At 34.9% G+C, this 21,167-nt stretch overlaps 1 protein-coding gene across 2 annotated transcripts; it reads left to right on the top strand.

Moving 5' to 3' along the window:
- Nucleotides 1-1,354: 1,354 nt before the first annotated feature.
- Nucleotides 1,355-19,290, top strand: LOC124211584 (mucin-6). Of its 2 annotated transcripts, none has more exons than XM_069133440.1 (8): nt 1,355-1,940; nt 3,105-3,603; nt 6,123-6,219; nt 6,972-7,708; nt 9,304-9,486; nt 9,630-9,880; nt 10,436-11,229; nt 11,391-19,290. In XM_069133440.1, the coding sequence occupies exons 1-8, from the start codon at nt 1,894-1,896 to the stop codon at nt 11,495-11,497; spliced, it is 2,715 nt and encodes a 904-aa protein (XP_068989541.1). In that variant the 5' UTR covers nt 1,355-1,893; the 3' UTR covers nt 11,498-19,290. The 2 variants fall into 2 exon arrangements, with proteins under 2 accessions (XP_068989541.1, XP_046466763.1); XM_046610807.2 differs by having other exon boundaries at nt 14,799-19,290.
- The last annotated feature ends 1,877 nt before the right edge of the window (nt 19,291-21,167 follow it).

A 21,167-nucleotide genomic window follows, 5' to 3' on the forward strand; every position in this document is an offset into this window, starting at 1 on the left:
ATTAATAAAGAAGTATTATTATTATTGCAAATCCGTGTACACACACGAATAAATCCGAGAAGAATGATCATTCAATATTTAACACGTAACTCTTTTATCCAGATAGCAATAATGATTGTCATGAGAATTGTAACTAAACTACCATTGTAAAAATTGCAATAATGCAATTTTGGAATATTGATTAGGCAACAATTTTATCCCATAGATAAGTCATTGTATTTACAGTTACTTGATAAAACATACAAATATTCAATTACACCTCCGTAAACTCGTAAGAATATTCTAAAATTCAAACAGCTGAGGCCCAGCGATCTTGAGAAATCCTACGCTACAAAATAAGACTAACGCAACACTAAATGAACCGTTGATATATATCCTCAGCCAACAAATCACTGATCTCGGGTACCGACCGTCAAGTCGCGCTCTCGGCTCGTATCCCCAGACTGGACATCTTGTTCTCAATGCAGTTTCGTGGCATAATCTTTTTGCTCTCTTGCATTCAAAATGTCTTTGTTACCAGTTATAAAACTTCAATGTCATAAAATGTTACTTTTGGCTCGTGCCTCAGGTCTGATCGGTAGACTTAATTGACTTCCCCTAGTCTTTCGGCACTGTGCATTTGCATATTACGCTATGTGTTCAAAAGATGTTATAGCAATTCTCAACTAGTATTCTTTGCCGCGCAACTAAATACTTCATTTTGTTTAGAACATAGTTCTGACTGAACATCCAGCAATTTCTCCATCCTAACTTATAACTAATTATACGTGAAATCCTGCTCCATCATCTCGATAGAGGAACATCTCATCCGGTCTATAAGACTAGAAGGTAAGCAAGTATAATTATTAATTTTTTATTAATAATTATGGAATTAATCCCGGTATATCCGGGTTTATCAGTAAGCGATTGAACCGAGTTGCCCACCGCCTTTCAATGTGTAATCGGTATTTGGTGACCCAAAACTACTGACTGTGTGTCTAGCTGCGTTTCCATCAACGGATTCCAGTGGCTAACAACTGGAGTTTCCGGGAACTGCTGCTCACTGATATATACTGCCGCTATGCAATCCCAACATGAAGGCCTTCGAAAAGTGTCCGCTAGACTTAGACAGAGGGAACGAGGTGGAGATCAATTGCTTTCTCTCTCTATCATATTGCTAGGGTCCTGAATAGAAAGAGACAGAGGCTGATCGTCACCAGTGGCTATCTCTTCCCTCCAGCTGGCCGTATTCTACTGGCCTAAGCGTAGTCTATATAATATGTCGATGTTTTCAGCGGTGTTGTTATGAATCGAAAACTAGGGAAATTTATAGTGACGTGATTGGTGAGAGTGTATAAATTGAGGAACACCGTGAAAGCCGTTTCGGGTGGGGAAAACAGTTGACGATTTTTTTAACCGGAGCATGTGAGAGAACAGACCTCGAAAAACCTGTGGGGCTCCGATTTTGGCTGGAAAGTTTGTAAAAATAAATTTTACCAATCCCAATCCAAGTGTGAATAGTTCGAAGTGAATAATGTGCGTCGACTGATTAAGTAATTTCAAGTTGAATATATTGAGGCAACGGTCGAACGATTGTATCAAGGTGATATATACTTGTCTCTGAAACGTCGTCGGATGCTGCGAGCCAGCTTTATGTGATCTACATGATTCCGATTGCCTGTCGTCGCCGCCGTCGTCGCCGTCTAAGGTCGTTCTAATTTCTCCCATTCATCTGCATTCAAAAAGACAAAGACCAAACGGCCGTATACCTAGGACAAGTTCGTCTATGCCGACCGCCGCGCTTAATTACACCAGAAAATAATAACCCAACATCTTGTTGTGTTAACTTGAAGACGGCTTAAGCTATCAGCGGCGGTCTTTATTCAACCCAAGTGGTATCAATGTTGTCTGGCAATGGTGTGTAAAGAGAACGTGGTATCATGGTTTGGAAATCTGTCCAGGTAATAATACCACCTTATTTACCACCCCCAATTTTCCCTCCCTCCCTCATCTCCTTTTTCAGTCATATATTCTTCATTATAATACTACGCATATTTTTTGTATCATCTTTATGCCTTTTTCGTTCTCTTTTCTTCATCTAGGAAACTTCCCTTTTAAACTCGTATCTTTAATTTTTTTTTATTTTCATTATTCATCTGAACAATAGCGACAATGTAAACTTGAACAAAAAACTTTCAAGACGAACTTTAGCACAAATCCAGCTAAAACTGATGTAAGGAGGATGTTATGAAAAGTCTTTACTGATCGTGTTGAATATCACTTATTTTGGCTATTATTAAAGTTTGTGTATCATTGACCCATAAAAGTTTTGTTTTATCCAAGACTGATGGCAGAAAATGTATTCCTATTAAGAAATTACTACTAATTGCAAGAATACATTTATTTGGTTCATTTGTGCATGAAAAAACGTTTTCAGGTATTTGTTCGATATTGTATTTAGAATTGCACAATCTGTAGTATTTCTATATCAGTAGCGTGTAGACTCTGATAATGGTGCAAATAAGCAACATTTCACTTGTTCGATAACAATTGATTATAGCATTCTTATAAACCGAAGCTATGCTGCAGCAAATTACTATGATTACAGGTTTTAGGATTTTTCACGAACAGATCAATAAAACATTTCCTTTCATCGTACAATTGTTTAGATATTATAGAATGGGCCTTACTTCGTATGATGATCAAAATCTGCAAATAGTTGCTATTATCTCTGTTTTATTGTCCGAACAATCAAGTTTTTTCAAATTTTGATCGAATTTCATTATTTCGTCAGAAGTCATCGGAAAAATCATGTCTGGACATTTAGCCATTTGAATAATTTAATTAATAGTACGAAAGTTCTGCCAAGTTTCATGGTAGTAGACGAAATTAAAATACCGTAATAATGCATTTTTTGTGATAATCGTTATTTCTCAACTTCAATTGTTTTTGTTATTCAGTATAACGTAACAAAGCAGATGTACTCAGATGTTAAAAAATTAAATCCATGAAAGTTATTCTTAAATTACCAGACACTGACTTGTATTTCAATTTTTCATTACCAGTACAATAATAACTTGAAACTGATCTCTAACATTTTTCTTTATTGTTTTGCTTCTCCACAGTTATAAACGTATCGATGTGATGTGTACGCTGCTGAATATGTGTTTACCGTTTGAAGTGAGGTACCTTGGCACGTGTGTCGAGGATCTTGGTAAACGGGATTACAACGATCTCCGTGACACGGAACATAAAGCCAACAATGCGTCGGACTTAGCGGAACTCACTTCTCTCGGTGTTACCGACAAAAGAACACGCAGGAAACTCTCGCTATATATGGCGCTTTTGCATTCATGCAATTACGCCTGCGCTGTTATTCTGTACAATAATCTCTCGAACGTAGATTTTCAAGAAATAGTCAATCTCCTGAACGGGGCGACTTTCATACAGGATGATCAGACCCTTGATGAACTTCTGCTACTTTATACGATGGCTCTAAATCATCCGGCCTTCACTTACGAGCAGAAATCCGTTTTTGGAAATATTTATGCCAAACTGCAGGAGGAAGAAGTCAGACTCAATCCTCCGAAGGCAGCTATAAACCTTTCCTTCAGATCCGCACAAGTAATATTTACTGCCTTATTGTATAATCCGCTTTTTCAAGACAAAAAAGTTTACTTATATACTCATTACAAATCCCAAGGCCAATATTCATGTTGTCTTTCATTAACTTTTAAATCTATCAATGAATATATTTTTCTTGTCATTTCAAACGCAGCAAAAGCCGATAGTCTTTTAATTATTTCATATTGTGCATGCATTACGACAAAAGAGTATTGTTTTTTTTTCTGGTTTTCACATTCCTAGTATTCTGCACTACATTTTATTGCAAATTTTTTTTCTGGTATTTATTTCATCTTGAATTTCTGCCGCTTTATATCTGCAATGCTTATCTAATCATCTTTGTCACTTGTCGACAAGCAATAGCAGTTGATGGGTGTAGCTTTGTGATTTCCCATTTCGACTGACAGCTGGAAAGGGGAATAACCATTGGTGACCTTAATAAAACGCATTCATTATTACAGTTCTCTTTATTAATTTTATTACAAGATAATCATGCATTCAGTATTCATCGAATAAATATATTTGCAATACATGATGATTTTCTTAAAATTAAAGTGCAAGAATATAAATCTTGAAATTATGCACAAGAGTTATTTAGACATCGATTTTTCATTCTGAATCTGATAACTCACGTTTTAATTTTCATCACTTTTGGTGATACAGGAAAAGTATTGGTTTGGGCCAAAAAAATTTTTTTTAATTTCAACGAATCTTCACGTTTCCAAACTTCTAGAATCTAAAAAACAGTTCATTCGATTTGTTTTTCTTGCATTTGCAACAAAACCATTGCAGCTTATGATTGGATTCATCGCATTTGATTAAAGTTCTATAATAAAATTAACAAAGATTATACTAATTTTTAAATTTGCAATTTGAAATCTTCTCAGAAAGTTGTTCTTTACGTAAAGATAAATTTCCTAACAAAATCACAAACAGATTGTTATACTCGACAAATATTGCAAGGAATGATTAACTGTTGGGATATTGGCTTTTAAATTTGCCTTAAAAGCTGTTAAGCTGATGCTTTTCGCTATGCAGATTAAATTGTTGCAAAGTTTCTCATGGTCACCAGCAATGGCTAACGTGTTTCTTTTTTTAAAATCCTGTGAATGGTCTTGCAATGATTTTGTTAAAAAAATCGTAAATAGTGTGAATACTCTCATGACTGGAATTGTTGTGATAAACATTGATTGAACTTTCAGAATGAGTACTTTGAGTGAATGGCTGATCAGAAATGAACTACAGATATATCAAAGAAAAGTCTTCTTGCTCTGCAAGTATTTCGATCTATTCTTAAAAAGTACGGTAAATATAGTTTTGGAAAATGAGTATATCCCGGATGGGATTCCAATCACGCTTTGGAGGAAATAGGGCAACTTTTATAAAAATGAGAATAAAAACAATAATTGGAATCTTTCTACTAAAAACGTACTTCCAGTGGTGATTTTTCATGTTATTGCAGTAATTATGAAATTCATGTATAATATTTATCTGCGTGTACAGAAAAAAAATTGTATAATGCAATGATTCCATTCTTTAAAAATACTGCTTTTCAAACTGATTCGAAATTGTCGAGGAATGTATTGATTACATGTAATTCATCGATAAAGTATGAAAAAATATTTGGTTTATGAAAAATTATCTTTGGTTTGATTGAATCAGTATGAAGCTGTTCAGTACTGTAACATTCGTCATCACTGGCTGATATATGTAGAAAGCTTTTTAATGATTTCAGTTCAATCTTCCGTATTTGTATCAATCCTTTCATTTTCACCATTTCATATTACTGTAACAAAATTAATCTTGTAATAATGACTGTGAAAATTTTGAATTTTTAATGGAACTGGTTAATTATTCACTAACTTATTAATTTCACATTGTATAATTTCGTACGTTTTTCCAGAAAATTATAGTGAGGTTTTGTGTTAGATAGTTTCTTAAAAGATACGGCTGGCCATTACAATCATTAGCTGCAAAACTCCATTGTTTTAACCGATAAAATGATGATTGTATGGATCCGATTTACTGCACGAGTTTCGAATAAACTCGGATTTCTAGTTCCAGACTCTTTGTTTACACTTTAGTGACCTGTGACTGATCGAGCATGATAGTACAAAAAATTGTTTGTTTTTTTTTCATCACACATTCACGTCCAAATTTCGGAATATGTAAACGGTCGCTAAGGCAATGACATACAGTTTGTATGTGGAAATAGAGTGGATTTGCGTTTTGACCGATCAATTCCTACGAAATATCAATGACTGCCATCGAAGTTGAAAGATGTCGCTGCTGACTGTATCGAGACCCAAAATACGTGCAAAAGTTATTTTTCAATTCATTTTTTGGTATTTGACAACCCAGTTTAACACACCTTGTAATTGCAAGTTAGTGAATAATTGATCTAGGACTATCGTTTACCTTATTAGAAAGTTTTAAATCACAGAATTCTAATAACTATAATGATATGAATTATCGTATATTTTTTATTAAATTTGTAATGAATTTTACACATTATACAGGGATCTGCTCCGTGTGTCACTTCCAATGAAAAAGTGATGGACAATGAACTTCTGACAAATTGCTTGGTGCCTCCTCCACCAATGCAGCCATTTCATGGTATGTAAATATCAGCGTGGAATCCCCATTTCCCAAGTAAATCAAAACGATAAATTCTTTTATTCCTAACTCAACGATAATGTTAATTTTTTTGATCTGACGAGCGGGAGAAAAGTTGCATGTGATTCCCTCGTATAGTTTTTACCTCATCTGCAGGAGAAAGGTAGTTTTGCTCTGGCAGTAAACTCGCCTGTGGGAATAATCTTTCACTTTATTCCCTTGTTGCATAATGTATTATTGTACAATGCTCTTGTGAAAAGATCTATTATTTATGGAAATGTTTATATTATTCTAATAGTATCTGAGGGAATTCAAGAAACTCTAGAGAGTTTCTGCAAAGAACTCAAAGTCTTTCAGAACTTTTTTTTCTATTGAAAATTATAAAAACTCGAGAGTTTTCTTTCTAACTATTTCTGACAAATTAGTCAAGCTTGAGGTAAGAATCAGATTTTCAATTTTTGCATAGGAACTGAAATATTTCTACAAAATACCCAGAAATTATTGTAATGTCATAAAGATTTTTCATATAAACTGATGAACTGTCCGAAATACACCTGAGTAAAATCGTCAAAATTTTTGAAAGTTTCTAAAAATAATTTTCGTTAATTGGTGTATTTTCAAGTTATTAAATGGTTCAACAATGTTAGCTCAATCCATACGTTAGTGCTATAATTTCTTTATGCTCTTTGAGCATTCATAGTCTGTCAAACTGTCAAGTCCGACAGACATAACGAACTCTTAATGGATTTCAGGTGACATGTCAGCACGCAGCAACGCATTATTGACTGGATTGCCTCCTGGCCTAACAATGCCACCACCCGGTCCGTGTTTTCCAGCTCCGGAGCAGATGTCGATAGCCTCAAATGCGGCAGCGCAGTACTTGCAGCTTGGTTTCCCCTCAATGAATCACATGCCGCCATGGGCAGGTCAGGTCATGCTGAGCAATCCGATGATGTACCATCAAGCCGGAGACACACTAGCTTATTCCTCTTCCCCTTTAGTCAGCCACCAGTCATCCCCTTCCCAGTCGAGATCTCCTAGTCGAAGTAACTCCCCGATGAACAATCGCAGTCGCAATCCTCCCCCTCGTACTTCCTCAACCCAGATAACGCACTGCGCTGCTAGCGCCGTAACGACATCTGCAAGCACCGGCAGCAGTCAAACCAGCACCTCAACTTCGCTGCCATCTCTGCAAGCTCTCAGCAGCACTGTAACTGTGAGCTGCAGCAAGAGTCAATCCTCATTGCCGCTTCCTCAGTGGTCCGTTCCTCCCCCCACAGCAGTCAGTGCAACTTCTTCTCTCGGAAATTCGAGGCATGGTAACACCGAGGGATTGTCGACAGCTCAGACCTCAGTTACAACATCTAAACAGACATCTGCATCCTCTGCTCGGATACGATCAACAGCTTCTGCTGATTCTTTACGAGAAACACTCGGCAAGGAAATGCCCAGTTTTAAGAATAGTCTTCAGAATTTTTCTATCGACGAGGTAAGAGATCTGTAAAGGCACAATTTTCGTCAAGATTTAATGTACTATTTTATTTCCATTTTGTCTCACATTAGAGAGCTCTAAACCTTTGCCAAGGTTATTGATCAACTTTCAGTTATTATTCACCTCACCTTGCAAAAATTTATAGTATGTTTAACTATTGCCCTTACATGAGAAATGGTTAGTAATTAATTAATTTTCAATGCAACTTTATATGTACAGAACATTTCTCAAATTAGCAGGTAAGTGAAAAATGTGTTGATTGCGTTCGTATGTGGTAAGATTGCGCTCATGAATCAATACATATTTTTGAAAGTAAAAATTCATGCCATAGTTGAAGGTGGTTGAACAGCACTATCTGAATCAAATGTCGAGAAAACAGACAATATCATATGAAAATGCTTCAACAGTGTTATTTGTGAGAAGAATGGTAAACACGAATGGAACAACATCCCTACTGTGTAATAAAAATTATTCTGAGCAATTACAAGCAAAGATATCAAGAGTCAATCTGAAAACTGAAAAATCTTACTTAGGTTTATACGTTCAAAACGTTAAAGTAATTAAACCCTCGTGTTTTTAATCCAACTCTAATGTTTTTGGATTCATCATAACAATTTCCAAGGATTACTTGTATTTTTTTTTATACATAGACATCTCCAGAATGGAGAAAAATAAATTTGTGTCAGTACCGTACAACAGACGATCACAAAGGTAACATTTACGCGCTATAATTATACTAAAATGTAAGATTTTTCTAATGTTTTCCAGAGAATCTGTGGAAATCTAGTCAGTAGGCAAAAGGAGCCCAATAACCTTAGTATTAGGTGAAAAACAGCAGAGTTTAACCATCTTGAAATTTCTAATCATAAAACTTTCCTAAAGTGTTTGATACCTCGGCTTATGTTATTGAAAGTCGCGCGGATTAATTTCTGCTGCATAGTAAGGATGATATTCTGTTGAAAGGATGCTGGAGAATTTTTAAACGGTTTTTTTTTTTTCATATCTACTCTTGATTCAAACCGATTTTGGTCAATTTTTCTTCAAGGTAAATGTAAATGTGTACTCTGTTCTGGCAAAAAAATAAGAATATAATTGTTGTCTGATATTTGATGGCAATGGATACATTGGGATCCTTAATATGGGCATGGTTATAGGGTAATCCGCTAATCGGTTTCAGCAAATTCTACAAATACTAAGATATAGAAAATATCGTGGAAACCGTGGAATTTTCGATTATTGATGTTAAGTTGATGCAGGGTAAAATAATCGATTACAAAATATTTGTATAATTAAATACGACATAGTTTGTGTAGTTGCCGTTAGATGGCGTCTTCTTAATTTGTGGATCTCAGTAACAGGATGCCTAATTCCCAAGAGCCAACCCAGAATAATATTTGAAACTTGTGCAAATGCATTCAATCAATTTTTTTTTTTAAACTAAAATTACATTGGACTTGATTTTCGATTAGCTACAAATATTTTTAATCAAAATTACAGTTGTGAATTTTGCCTAAATCAGTCGATTGTTAATTAGATTGTATTTTACAATTCAAACTTTTCTTTTACCCTTTAACTTGTTTTGGTGATCCTAGATAAGAAGAATGGGGGATGACGAGTTAAGGGACTTGGGGTTGCCATCGAATGCCGTTGGTCAGCTACGTAGCATCGTGAAAGGGCAAACTTCCAACGGTTTAAATCTGCTTCCATCCGACAAGAAATTTGAGAGTTTAACCAACACTATTACTCATCCTCTTTTAGATCACGTTGAAAACGAGGTAAACTTTCAACCTCTTAGAAATCCCTGCAATTAGGATTTTCATCTCAGATAATTATCAAGTTATTCGAACTGAGACGATTTTCTATTTTATTGTGATACGAGGATTCATCATTATCTAACAAAACTTATGTTATTGTACAGATGATTAGAACAAGCGAGACTGGCACTGGCACAAAATGCATCCCGTTACATCAGCAACAACAGCAAATTTTGCATCACCACCACCACAATCTCGCCAGCTCAAGTGTCAAACGATATCCAACCATCTCACCCATGGATCCATCCCCTATGCAGATATATCCGCCTCCACCTCCTGTCTATGCTGCTCAAAATACTCCATGCTACGCGTGCCTAACAATGCCGGTCAATGGGATGCAGAATCGATATCCAAGGTAAACGCAGTCTTTATCTGCTTTAATCGAATGGAGGGTTTGATCAGACATAGTTATTGCCAAACTGACAAAAATCTAACCTGTTCATGCACAGAATCCTATGATTCAGAATCAAATTAAACGATAGTTGATACTAGAGCAAGTGCAAGAATTAATAGAAAGTATGAAAAATAGTTTGAAAAGAGTGTGAATTTACTAAATAACCGAAAGTAAATAAATTATTTACGCACTGGATTTTGAAATTTCATGATTTCAAACGACTTCACAAATTCTAAAGACTGCGATTAAATTCAAACGACTGTAACTGACTGCAAGTAACTTTTTTGAACTTGAAATAAATTCAATTGGCTTACTTGAGTTCAAATAGACGAAGTAACTATTTTTCTTACTAACTCATGACAATTTCCATATCAGAGATGGATCTAATTCAAGTTGGTTAATAATTGTTAGACGTAATTTGTCAACTTTCGTTAGATCACTACCCTCTACTCATCCGAGTCACACCTTATTTGAAATTCGTGCTATTGTCGTTAATGCGTATTCGACCATTTCTAGGTACAACGCACAGCAAGTATGCTGCCTGGCACACCTAGAAGGCTTACGGACGGACCCCGAGAGTAGTCGGCATTTTTCGCACAGCAGTAGTTCAGAGAGTACAGGCAGTCGATCTCCACCGGAAACACCACCAGCAGTGCCTTGGGCCGTTGGAGGAGTCGGAGAATCGTCGGTACCGAACAATCCGTCACTGGATCACACGAATCCAGGGCTAACTTCTTCCCACCCGACGAGCACGACGCCAGTGTTGTCGAACCACCACCAGGCAGGTCTCCAACAGGGGATAAATTTGCCTCAAGTGTCGGAAAAGCAGCAAAGAAACAGTAGAAAGAACCCTGGTCATTACGTACGTCATAAAAACCAACACCACATGATGAACGGCGGACCACCAAGTATCCCTCACTGTCTTCCATTCCCACCGCAAGCTTCCCATTCACAAATCACTTATCTCCAGCACGGTGGGCATTTTCCATCCTTGAGACCGGCCGCCGGGATCTACTCAAACCACATTTCTCAGCCAGCCTATGCCCGGCCCACGTATCCGATTTACCAGCCCAACGGGGAGGTCGTATATCATTACCAGGCTAACCACCTGGGTCACCATCCTGGCTCAGGTGGAACACCGCCGCCAGTCGCACAGCCTCTTTCTCAGACGTCATACTTGCCGCCGACACCGGTCGTGACTTATTCCACCGTCGTACCGCCGCCTAAGGTATCCTGCTACAATTGCGGGAGCAGCACTCATCACGCGGCTGATTGCAAGGACCAAACTATGGAGGACCTCACCAAGGGAGGTAGGTCACAGCAGTCGCGGAACACCTAGAATCTGGGATTTTTTTTTTTGCGGCCTAACTTACCGGTTTATTCCCCTCCCCCTCTATTTCTCTCTCTCGTTTCTTCTTTCTATCTCTATATTTGTCGAGAGTTGGGTAAACGAAAGAATAAACTATGACAGAGTGCTGGATATCTGCGACTGAGCGTGGGAAGACGCGAGACTCTTCTACCTATCTTCTGCTGCTGCTACCGCCTCTACATGAAAATAATAGGGCTGCTTTCTTCTAATCTAGATAATTTCCAATTGAAAATTATATTAATTTCTTACCATATAGCAGCAAGTGAGTCGCACACTTCTTAAAATAAAAGATTATACAATTAAAGAATGAAAAAATATTAGCATATAAAAATTCTTCATTCACACGATTCAGGTAATACTATATCGAATCATGTATATTAAGCACACAAAATTTTGTCTCGAGTCGTTCATCAGATTGTTTATTCATTATTTAGGTAGAAATTCACTTCTCTCCGTTCCAAAATGAGCGTAAGTCCATTCTTTTATGGTGGATACAACCAGAAATGTTAATTGGCAAGTTAGACCATGCGTTCATTTTTTAACGCAATTGAATATTCCGTCATTTTTTGAGGAAAAACCATTTCGGACGAATAAAAACATACATGCTTTCTCTTTTCACGTATACTTGGCGTCAAAAAAGTTTCCTTCGATTAAAAAAATACGAGGTCCGGTTTTCTCGATTTGACATGGAATTGACCATTAGAAGAAGAAATGAAAAATTCTTAGCAGTTGAATTAGTGCAGCAATATTCGCCTGCTTGTTACATAAATTTTTTTGCAACCTTTTAAGCTCAAAAAGAAGATATAACTACAGTTCATAGCGTAAGGAAAAAGTTTTCACATCGCGGGCTGACTAAATTTAAGTATCAGTGGAACGTTGTAAGTCCAGGAGACAATAACATAACTCCTGAAATCATTAATTTTTTGTCGCTGTCTTAAGTTAGAAATAAACTAATTTCCATCATCTACAGTATGTTTTCATTTCTCCTCAGATATGAAGCTAATATGCAATGTAACAACGATCTTATAAACTCATTTGTCAGGTAATTTATTTATACAAATTTTGTCAAATTCCTTGCATGTGCATCAAAATGCGATCCATTACGGGTGAATCGGTTGGACCATTTGAATTAGAAGTTAGAAAAATAGAAAAACGACCGGACAATTGCGAGTAGAACTCGCGCCCTGAGGGACCCGTACAAACTTAATGATTTTTTTTAACGTGATATAACTACAAATTAATTATTTTCGTATTTTTTCCGTTACTTGTACTGTATTCTGCTTCTCTCCAAATTTTATAATTCTAGGTCAACGGGAAGTACCCTATTGGTTTTGATGCGTGAGTTTGCGAGTGTAAAGCTATGTGACATAAATGGCCGCATCTTTTGATTGCGTTGACTTAGAAGCTTAAATTTCTTACATCCCCAAGGGACCATAGACCTTAGTATTTGATAACGATTTCAATTTGATACCTCTACCCTTTCCTGAGAAACAGGGTATTAACAGACATACAGACGGGCGGAAAATGAAGTGATCCTATAAGGTTTCCGTTTTTACGTTGGAGGTAGAGAACTGTAAAACGAATGAAACAGCATGCCTACTATGTGATACAAAAGAATCTAAGCAAATTCGAATAACACAAGCTAAAAGATCAATAATTTAAGAAAAGATTTTATAATTAGAACGTTCAAGGTGATTAAACTCTCGTCTTTTTCTTCCAATCCTATTTCAATGTTTCTGGGTTCATTTTGCTATCTGGCCTGACCGTCACAAGTTGCCTGAAAATCATTCAAGAAATCTTATGTAACAGTACAGTTATTCGTGGCAATGTAAACGATCGTTTGATACACCGTACTTAGCCAAATCTTGTTTCTTCATTCTGGAGATAATTATCTGTCGAAATTTTTTCAGGAGTTCTCTAGAATTCTCTATGAGCAACAAGCTCAAAAACATTCAAATCGCATTCTAAACCACGAGAGTTTAATCATTTTGAGCAATCCAATTATTAAACCTTTTCTCAAACTGTAGTTTTCTTAGGTTGTCTTAATCGAATGTTCTTAGAATCGTTTCTTCTACATAGTAGAGACGTTATGTCATTCGTGTTCACCATCATTGACACAACTTAAAACTACTAGGGATGTTTTGACGGGTTTGTCTCTTTTCCTAACTTTTGATTTAGATTGTGGGGCCCATTTATTCTTGAGCCGAAATATGACGAACTGAGACTTTGGTAGTCGCATTAGCTGCACAAGTTCTGGATCAATATCCGTATAGTCATAATTTTGCACAAAATGGCAAAAGTCTATTTAGATTAATTATTTTCCAAACCACAAATTTTTTTTGCACCACAAATAAAAAAATTATTCATAATTTATGCAAGTCTGAAGTGAACCCAGCATACAGGCTCGTGGGAGCCAAAATTTCGAATGGACTGAAACCGAGTGATCGATTCTTTGATCCAGTTACAAGGAGAAATGGGGGTCGATTACGTAATTTCACTTTTGCACATTTCTCACCATCCAAGCATTCTAATTAGTTTGCAAAGTTTAGTCAACCAATCATAATGCTTGAATGGTGGGAAATGTCAAAAGTGAAATTACGTAACCGACTCCCTTGATCCTAGATCAGATTTAGATATAGATACCTGTGTATGTACGAAGTTCGACATATTTCAAAGAAATAGATCTTTGAAAGAAGTCGTATCGTGTTTGTGAACGCAAACACTATTTCACCTTGACTATTTTTACCTAGCAACTTCAGTATCATTCAATTCTGAAATTTTGGTTATAAGGGCACAGATACTTTCTGCATGCCCAACACGTGAAGCAATATAGAAGTCATACATAGTGTAACACACATGTTAGAAATTCAAAATATAGTGCATGTAGAAATGCGATGTAATAGTGGCAGAAGCGGGCAGTGATAATATACCAACTTTGGTACACATATTCTGTCGCCTATCGATTGAAATCGCAAAATATTCATGCACCATCAACATTTGTCGTATCTGAATAACGGCAACACATTTTTATACAAAATGAAAATTGATGTGAACATGCAATTGGGATCCAAAGTACCGAACAACGCCATTTGGCGGTAGAAAAAGTGTGCCGTTAACCGGATCGTATTTAATTCTAAAAGTTCTTCATTGTCGTATGTTTCACTCTTTACCAACTCAACGTAACAAAAGTGTAGTGTAGCAGCTTGCACGGGGTTTTCTGTCGGTTTACGTTCACACAATTCGGCTGGAACTGAGAGTAAAACAATAACCTGGATTGCTCATTGCGACGCCATATTGGATCCCAATTGTTTGGATGATGGTGGTCAAATGCATAGTCGAGTTGATAACCACATCTGTGCAACGGTGGCAATATATTCTTGGAAACCTGAAAAATCCAACTTGCAATTAATATATCACCCATGCCTCAACCGACGTGTCCAGCACTCTTTTTGTATTCCCCCTCTCATGATTAAAATCTCATACCGAACGTGTACCGATTGTGTATTTCAGCCCAGTATCGACTTGACTACACGATACTGAAACAACCTGCAGAGTGTCCGAGTTCCGACAAGTGATCCTCTGTCAAGGGCCACGATTTTACTACCCGCCAAAACCCTATTGACATAATAATCCGGCCCTACTACAATCAATCAAAATACGGCTACTGTTCCCAATTACGCCAATTTTCGGTAAATTTTGTAGACTTCATCTTTATCCAAGATAAGACTTTTTTTAAGCTCACAGATTCCCAGTTTGCTTTACCCCGTACTATTTTTACAAGTTATTATTATTTATGATAGTAATTATTATTATTATTATTAATAAACATTATTGTATCAATATAGCATTGTGTACAAAGCAATAGCACATTATTCTTATAGTCCATGTTTTTTAATATATTTTAAGGGGTAGTAGCTTTTTCTCTTTTCACGTATATCAATGATTCCTCGCGTAGGTATAATTGTATTGAAGACGCGCACTTGCGCGACGATTTCATCAACAAAATAATAACTAATTGGGTGAACAAAAAGTCTTGGAAAACATTTTCTAGTGACTAGCGTTAAACAATCTCTCCGACAGTGTGTTTTTTTTTTTTTCTCTCTTTCTCTTCCCTGGCTGCGGAGTAGAGTACACATTGTGATTATCACAAATTGCTGCGATACTTCTTCTATTAAACTTTCCGTAACACAAATTAACGTTTCTCTACGCTTAGTATACTTCTATTATATGTATAAAAAATTTCTCGAGACAATTGTTTGTGTGAAAACCATAAGTGTTCGATCATCTCTTACATTATATTATATGAAGCTGCCGTTGCGCTCCTGTGTGTCTAAACTTAAAAAAAAAAAAAAAGAACAAAGAAAAACTGGAAAAAAATTAATACACTAAATGCTGCTCACTGCTCATTCAATTAAATTATCTTTATTGGTCACCTAGATATATTATGTGTGTGTGTGTGTATATATATATATATATATATATTTTTTTTTTATATATATATATGTATATATATACAACTATGTAGGTATACAACTATGAATATCGATGTATTCTATAATTTTCATCCTTTCTATAATAGATAGGCAATCACATGCATCTTAAGCAATTTTATACCAGTTTATGAATCATTGCCCGGATCTTTTTTGTAAGTATAGGACGTGTCGTAATATAATTATGTTAGGAATTAAATACATGAAAAATACAAAAAATATACATAGATGTGCGCTATATTACGTATAGAGGCGAATACTAATTAAAATTATCAAAGTAGATATCCTGTTTGTGTTGGGCATGTTGTTGTTATTGTTATTATTATTACTATTACTGTTATCATTAAGCTTTAGCTAATATACATTTCAACATTGAATATATATATATATATAGATATAATTATAACTTATAAAATAATTATAAAAGTAGCCTATGTATACATAGTATGTACGAATAGAAAATAAGTGTATTGTTGAAACTACGCATTATCTTAGCGAATGATGCATTGTATAGGTGACATACAAGCAGTTTGATGTGACAACTTTAAGAATGAGTAGGCCGTACCGCTGAACATAACAGTTCAAAATATCATCTCGCAGTTTTAATTGTTTCTACGATGGTGAACACGAATGAAACAACATCCGTACTGCGTAATAGAAACGATGCAGAGCAAACCCGAACAAAATTAGCCGTAATATAAACAATTTGGCAAAAGATCTTAGAATTAAAATGTTAAAAATAATTGAGCCCTGATGTTTTCCATCGAATTCGAATGTTTTTGGTTTTTTTTTTTTTCTTTATTTTCCTTTAAAATAATTTTACAAGCAGTTATCTCCACAGTGGATAAAAATACAGTTCTTATGCTATTCGTGGGGATCTGGCCAGGGAGGAAGATGAGCCCGAAAACGTCTGAATTGCATCGAAAACACCAGATTTTAATAATTTCGAGCGTTAAAATTATAAAATCTTTCCTCAAATCCTCGATGTCTTAGCTTGTGTAATTGTAATTCGTCGAGGATTATTTCTGTTAGATATTTGGGATATTGTTTCATCAGTGTTTACTATGTCATTAGTACAAATAACAGTGCTGGAGGTTTTTTAAAACGGTTTTTACTTCTTTTCCCAACTTTTGATTCGGACGGTAAGGCCCACTCATCCGCTTGCTGACACGCACTTATAGTGCACGCATGTTCTCTAACGACGCTAAATTATTTGTTTTTAATTTATTCCACTGTGCAGCTAGTCAAGAGTCAAGTAAAATATTGTAACGAACATTTCAAATTTAGGGATGCAACGCTCAGTTATCGTCAGTTTGGCTTCTGGAAGCATTGTCCTCTGCTATTAGCTACATTGCATTTCTAAATTCGAACGCGCATACTGCCATTTTTTTTTCTCTTTCTTTTTCTCCTTCGATCATTCCCAGCGCAATCTTTCAACTAATGCACGTCTGACACAGTCCATAAAATTACTACCTACAGGAGGTTTTTCTCATAAAAATGTTTTGGAACATGGAACTTGTCTCGATCTAGGATCTTTGTTTTACCTTGCCAAGAAACGGGGGGCTTCGTTGAAAGGTTTTTAATTCAGCCGATCATTTCGTCTTTTTCGTTTCCAGTTGAATTCTCTTCTGAATTATTATTATTATTATTATCGAGCACTAAATGGTCAGATCTTTGGAATATTAGCATATCTTACTTACCCTTGACTTGAAATATTTTCGAATTAATTCATAAAATTCTGCGAAAGTGTAGTTGATCTTCATTTACGACGAGACATAAAAAATACGTGTATCAGAAATTCCGCCGATTATTACTTTACTGCACAACTTCTCGACACAACAGAATATTTGATTTTCGTCATTAATTTTTTCTGTCAACTGAGAAGACGCCATATTGTAGCAATATATGTATATATATATATATATATATATATATATATGTATGTATGTCATGCACTGACTGTGACGGCAGTCGTATTTAATTATAAAAGTAAATTTTCACTGCATATTCTAATCCAAATCGGCTAACTGTCACAAAATAAAAGTTCAACATATTGCACGATGTTCTTCGCCCCACAATACGTGCTAAATGGCATAAAACAATAAAGGTGATCACCCAACGCGATGCTATATTGCCCCCACTGTGATGAACTATCAAAATACAAGAACACCTATTCTTTAGTGTCTGGCAGTTGCATTTGTGATAATCAACAGGGGGAATAAATGAAGACGTTTCAAACGAAAACATATTCAATAAAATAGGCAGTGTTACTTATTTTCTGTAAAGATAACTGTGCGGTTCCAATATTATTGTTATCACAGACTTCAACGCCGTTATAGCTATGATAATGATGACGATTATTGTTAATATTATTATTATTATCATTATTATTGGGCATTTTATTATCTATATGTGTAGTGAATTTTCTTCTACTAAAATAAAGAACATCAATGATAATGATGTTAATAATTACTAATATCTACGCCAATAATAATAATAATAATAATTTATTAAAATATTCGGAAGGACAATGTTCTACATAAATTACCTAGAAAAGCAATGAAAACACAAAAGACGACAAAAAAAAAAAAAAAATAGTTACCGAAATTATTCAAGGCTAAATAAGTATATCGGCAAAAGCGCAAAGAAAATCGTGTTGACCGCGAAGCAGCGATGAAAATAAAAAGCAAATACTTACATAAATGGGAATAAATATTTAGATTCTTTGATACGGGTCTTCGTTACATATATATATATATATATATATATATACATATATGTATATATATATATATAATCTGTGCGTCAACGTGTATAAAAGGAGGGAGAAAAAGCAAGTATCGTTGTCAGAGTTACTTGCCTATAAGTATGACGATAATCTGTACAACTGCATGTACAATATATAGTGTCTGTACATATGTAATTGCGAAATATTCAGAAGGAGTGAAGTTATATAAAGAGGAGAGAACGAAATTCAAAGGAATAATTAGTAATATGAATTAGAACGCACCAAGACGTAGTAAAAGTAATGTCAATAATAATAACAACAATAACAACAACAACAATAATAATAATAATTGTAACAATAGTAATAGTGATAATAATAAATTACTTAAAACAAGGTAATTGAAGTGAAAGCGGTTAGATATAATAAGAAAACAATAAAAAAAAAAAAAAAAAAATTATAAATAAAGTAGATAAGACACGCTCGTCAGGAAAATGTGAGTAAAACATGTAGCAAACAAGTAATTCAGGGTATGTCTGTATAATGCGTTTTCAAATAAGTAAGATGAGTAAAGAGATCGAAAAAAAATTGTAACAAGATTGGCGTGACCATGATTATTATTAAATAGAGCAGCAAATGAGAATTTCAAAAAAACAAATTAGAAATACGAACGGAACGGTTTTCTGCCAGTTGGGGTCGTCTAGATTATGAATATATAAAGCGGAAAAAAATAAAAAAAAAAAAATAAAATAATAAAAAAATAATAAAAACAAATTAACGATTTAAATACAAACATGTGATGTGTATTATACACAATGTATGTACATATATACGTGTATATATGTACATACATACATACATGAGTGTGAGTGCGTGTGTCTGTATATGAAAATATTGAGATATATTTGTAAATTCTGTTAACTGAATGCATTATTATGAATATTTTAACCTCCTGTAATAAAATATTTAATAAAAAACGTTACCAACCAAAATTGTATCAACTTTCGGAATAATATAATTAATCTCCTTCCGTGCCGTCGTTTTTTAGTACTCATACGTAAGTTAAATTTTTTATTAGTTAAATAATAAATACATCGAAATTGAAATCATATTCAATTTTTTTTTTTTTTTTTTTGTCTTTATCAATGAAAAATGAGTTTGTAGAAACGCATGCTTAATTAAAGTAATTGACTTGTTTATATCGACTTCGTAGTTGCTAGATTGACAATTTCAATTTGTTATACAAAGGCTAAATATAACCTTTCTCATCATTATCAAGCTGAATATGCGGTCAAGTCGGCAGCCTTAATTCTAGGTTTTAAAGGAGCCATTCCAAAATTATTATTATAGGTACATAATATTCCCTCTCCTGGACTGATTTTTACTTAAGATTTTTAAGTGCAAATGAAAAGATGAGATGCAAAATGACGACTTTCTGACACTCAGTAATCTTTGAATATACCAGGTTTTCACCAGTCTAATATTATCACAAGTAATAAACGAAACATGTGTTTTGAATAAATTCATAAATATAATTACAAAGGGTGAAATCACCCGTCTTACCCCCTTTTTAATGTTCTAATAGTCATCGTAGATAAAAGAAGTTTATAAACCTCTTATGTATTTAAAAAGAATAAGGTTGCTGCGTCAACCAACATTATTGTAAAAACAGTCTCGTTTCAGACTTTAAACTAGAAACACGTTCTCTGCTATTAAAGCTTTTCCATAACATTTTATTTGCGCCTTTAATTTGACTCACTAAATAAAATCGCGAATCCATATTTATTTTGCAACGTCTTAAAACGTTACAATATTAAATCTTCAGCGAGTCACAAGTCTGAAGTAAAATTGACCCTTTTTCTTTTGCAATAATTCCATTACAAATTACTTGTAATAATAATAGATATTAACAAAGTTGAAACAGGAATAAATAACAATAACAATAAGAACAGTACGTGGAATTAGAAACTGTTAAAAAATTCCCCCCTTCTCCTCCAGACGTGCTGACGTAGTTCGCCAATGGTCCCCGATAAGTAAGAAAAGTAACTTGATGCGTAACAGATGGAGAGTTATCAAATAACATTAAATATAACCTTCTTCTGTAATATGCACAGATTAAATGTCGGACTTGGCCTTCGGCGACTCGTCAGACAGTGTGGAACTTTTCTTCGTCTATTTTTTTTACTTTTTTTTTATTATATTGAGACAATGCTAAAAGTTCCCGATTAACCTTCTTGCTTTTTTGTTGTTGTTATTGTCGATTTATATTTATATTTAAATTTAATGAACGAAATTTAAAAACTCGCGAGCGCTTTTCAGAAAGTCTCTAGAATTTCTTGAGATCCCTGAGATATTATCGGAATAGTTGTTAAACTTTTTGAAAAATAATCCCGATTTATTTTTCGAGAACAATTCGAAATCATGGTGTATTTCTGAGACATACGGCTGAAAAAAGTGTTTCGATAGTTATTTTCACCGGTGTGCTGAGAGAAATTTTTAGTTCCGGTTACCGCTTAGTCCCTGACTATTTTCATATTTTACCGCAATCGAAAAATATAATTCTAGGTAAAAAATGAAAATTAGTTTTGTAGCTGTTACCACAAAGTCTGGTATTCGTGACTGTTTTTTCTCATTGCGATCGCTGTTGCTATATTTTCTTGTAAC

This window comes from Neodiprion pinetum, chromosome 2 (genome assembly GCF_021155775.2).
Source record: "Neodiprion pinetum isolate iyNeoPine1 chromosome 2, iyNeoPine1.2, whole genome shotgun sequence".
Classification (NCBI taxonomy): Eukaryota; Metazoa; Arthropoda; class Insecta; order Hymenoptera; family Diprionidae; genus Neodiprion; species Neodiprion pinetum.

Excerpts from the sequence above, each read along its gene's own strand:
- LOC124211584 (XM_069133440.1), top strand. The coding sequence starts at position 1,894 with ATGGTGTGTAAAGAGAACGTGGTATCATGGTTTGGAAATCTGTCCAG. Across the intron at positions 9,487-9,629 it reads TAGATCACGTTGAAAACGAG|ATGATTAGAACAAGCGAGAC; the intron begins GTAAACTTTCAA and ends GTTATTGTACAG. Across the intron at positions 11,230-11,390 it reads GGAGGACCTCACCAAGGGAG|AGTGCTGGATATCTGCGACT; the intron begins GTAGGTCACAGC and ends AAACTATGACAG.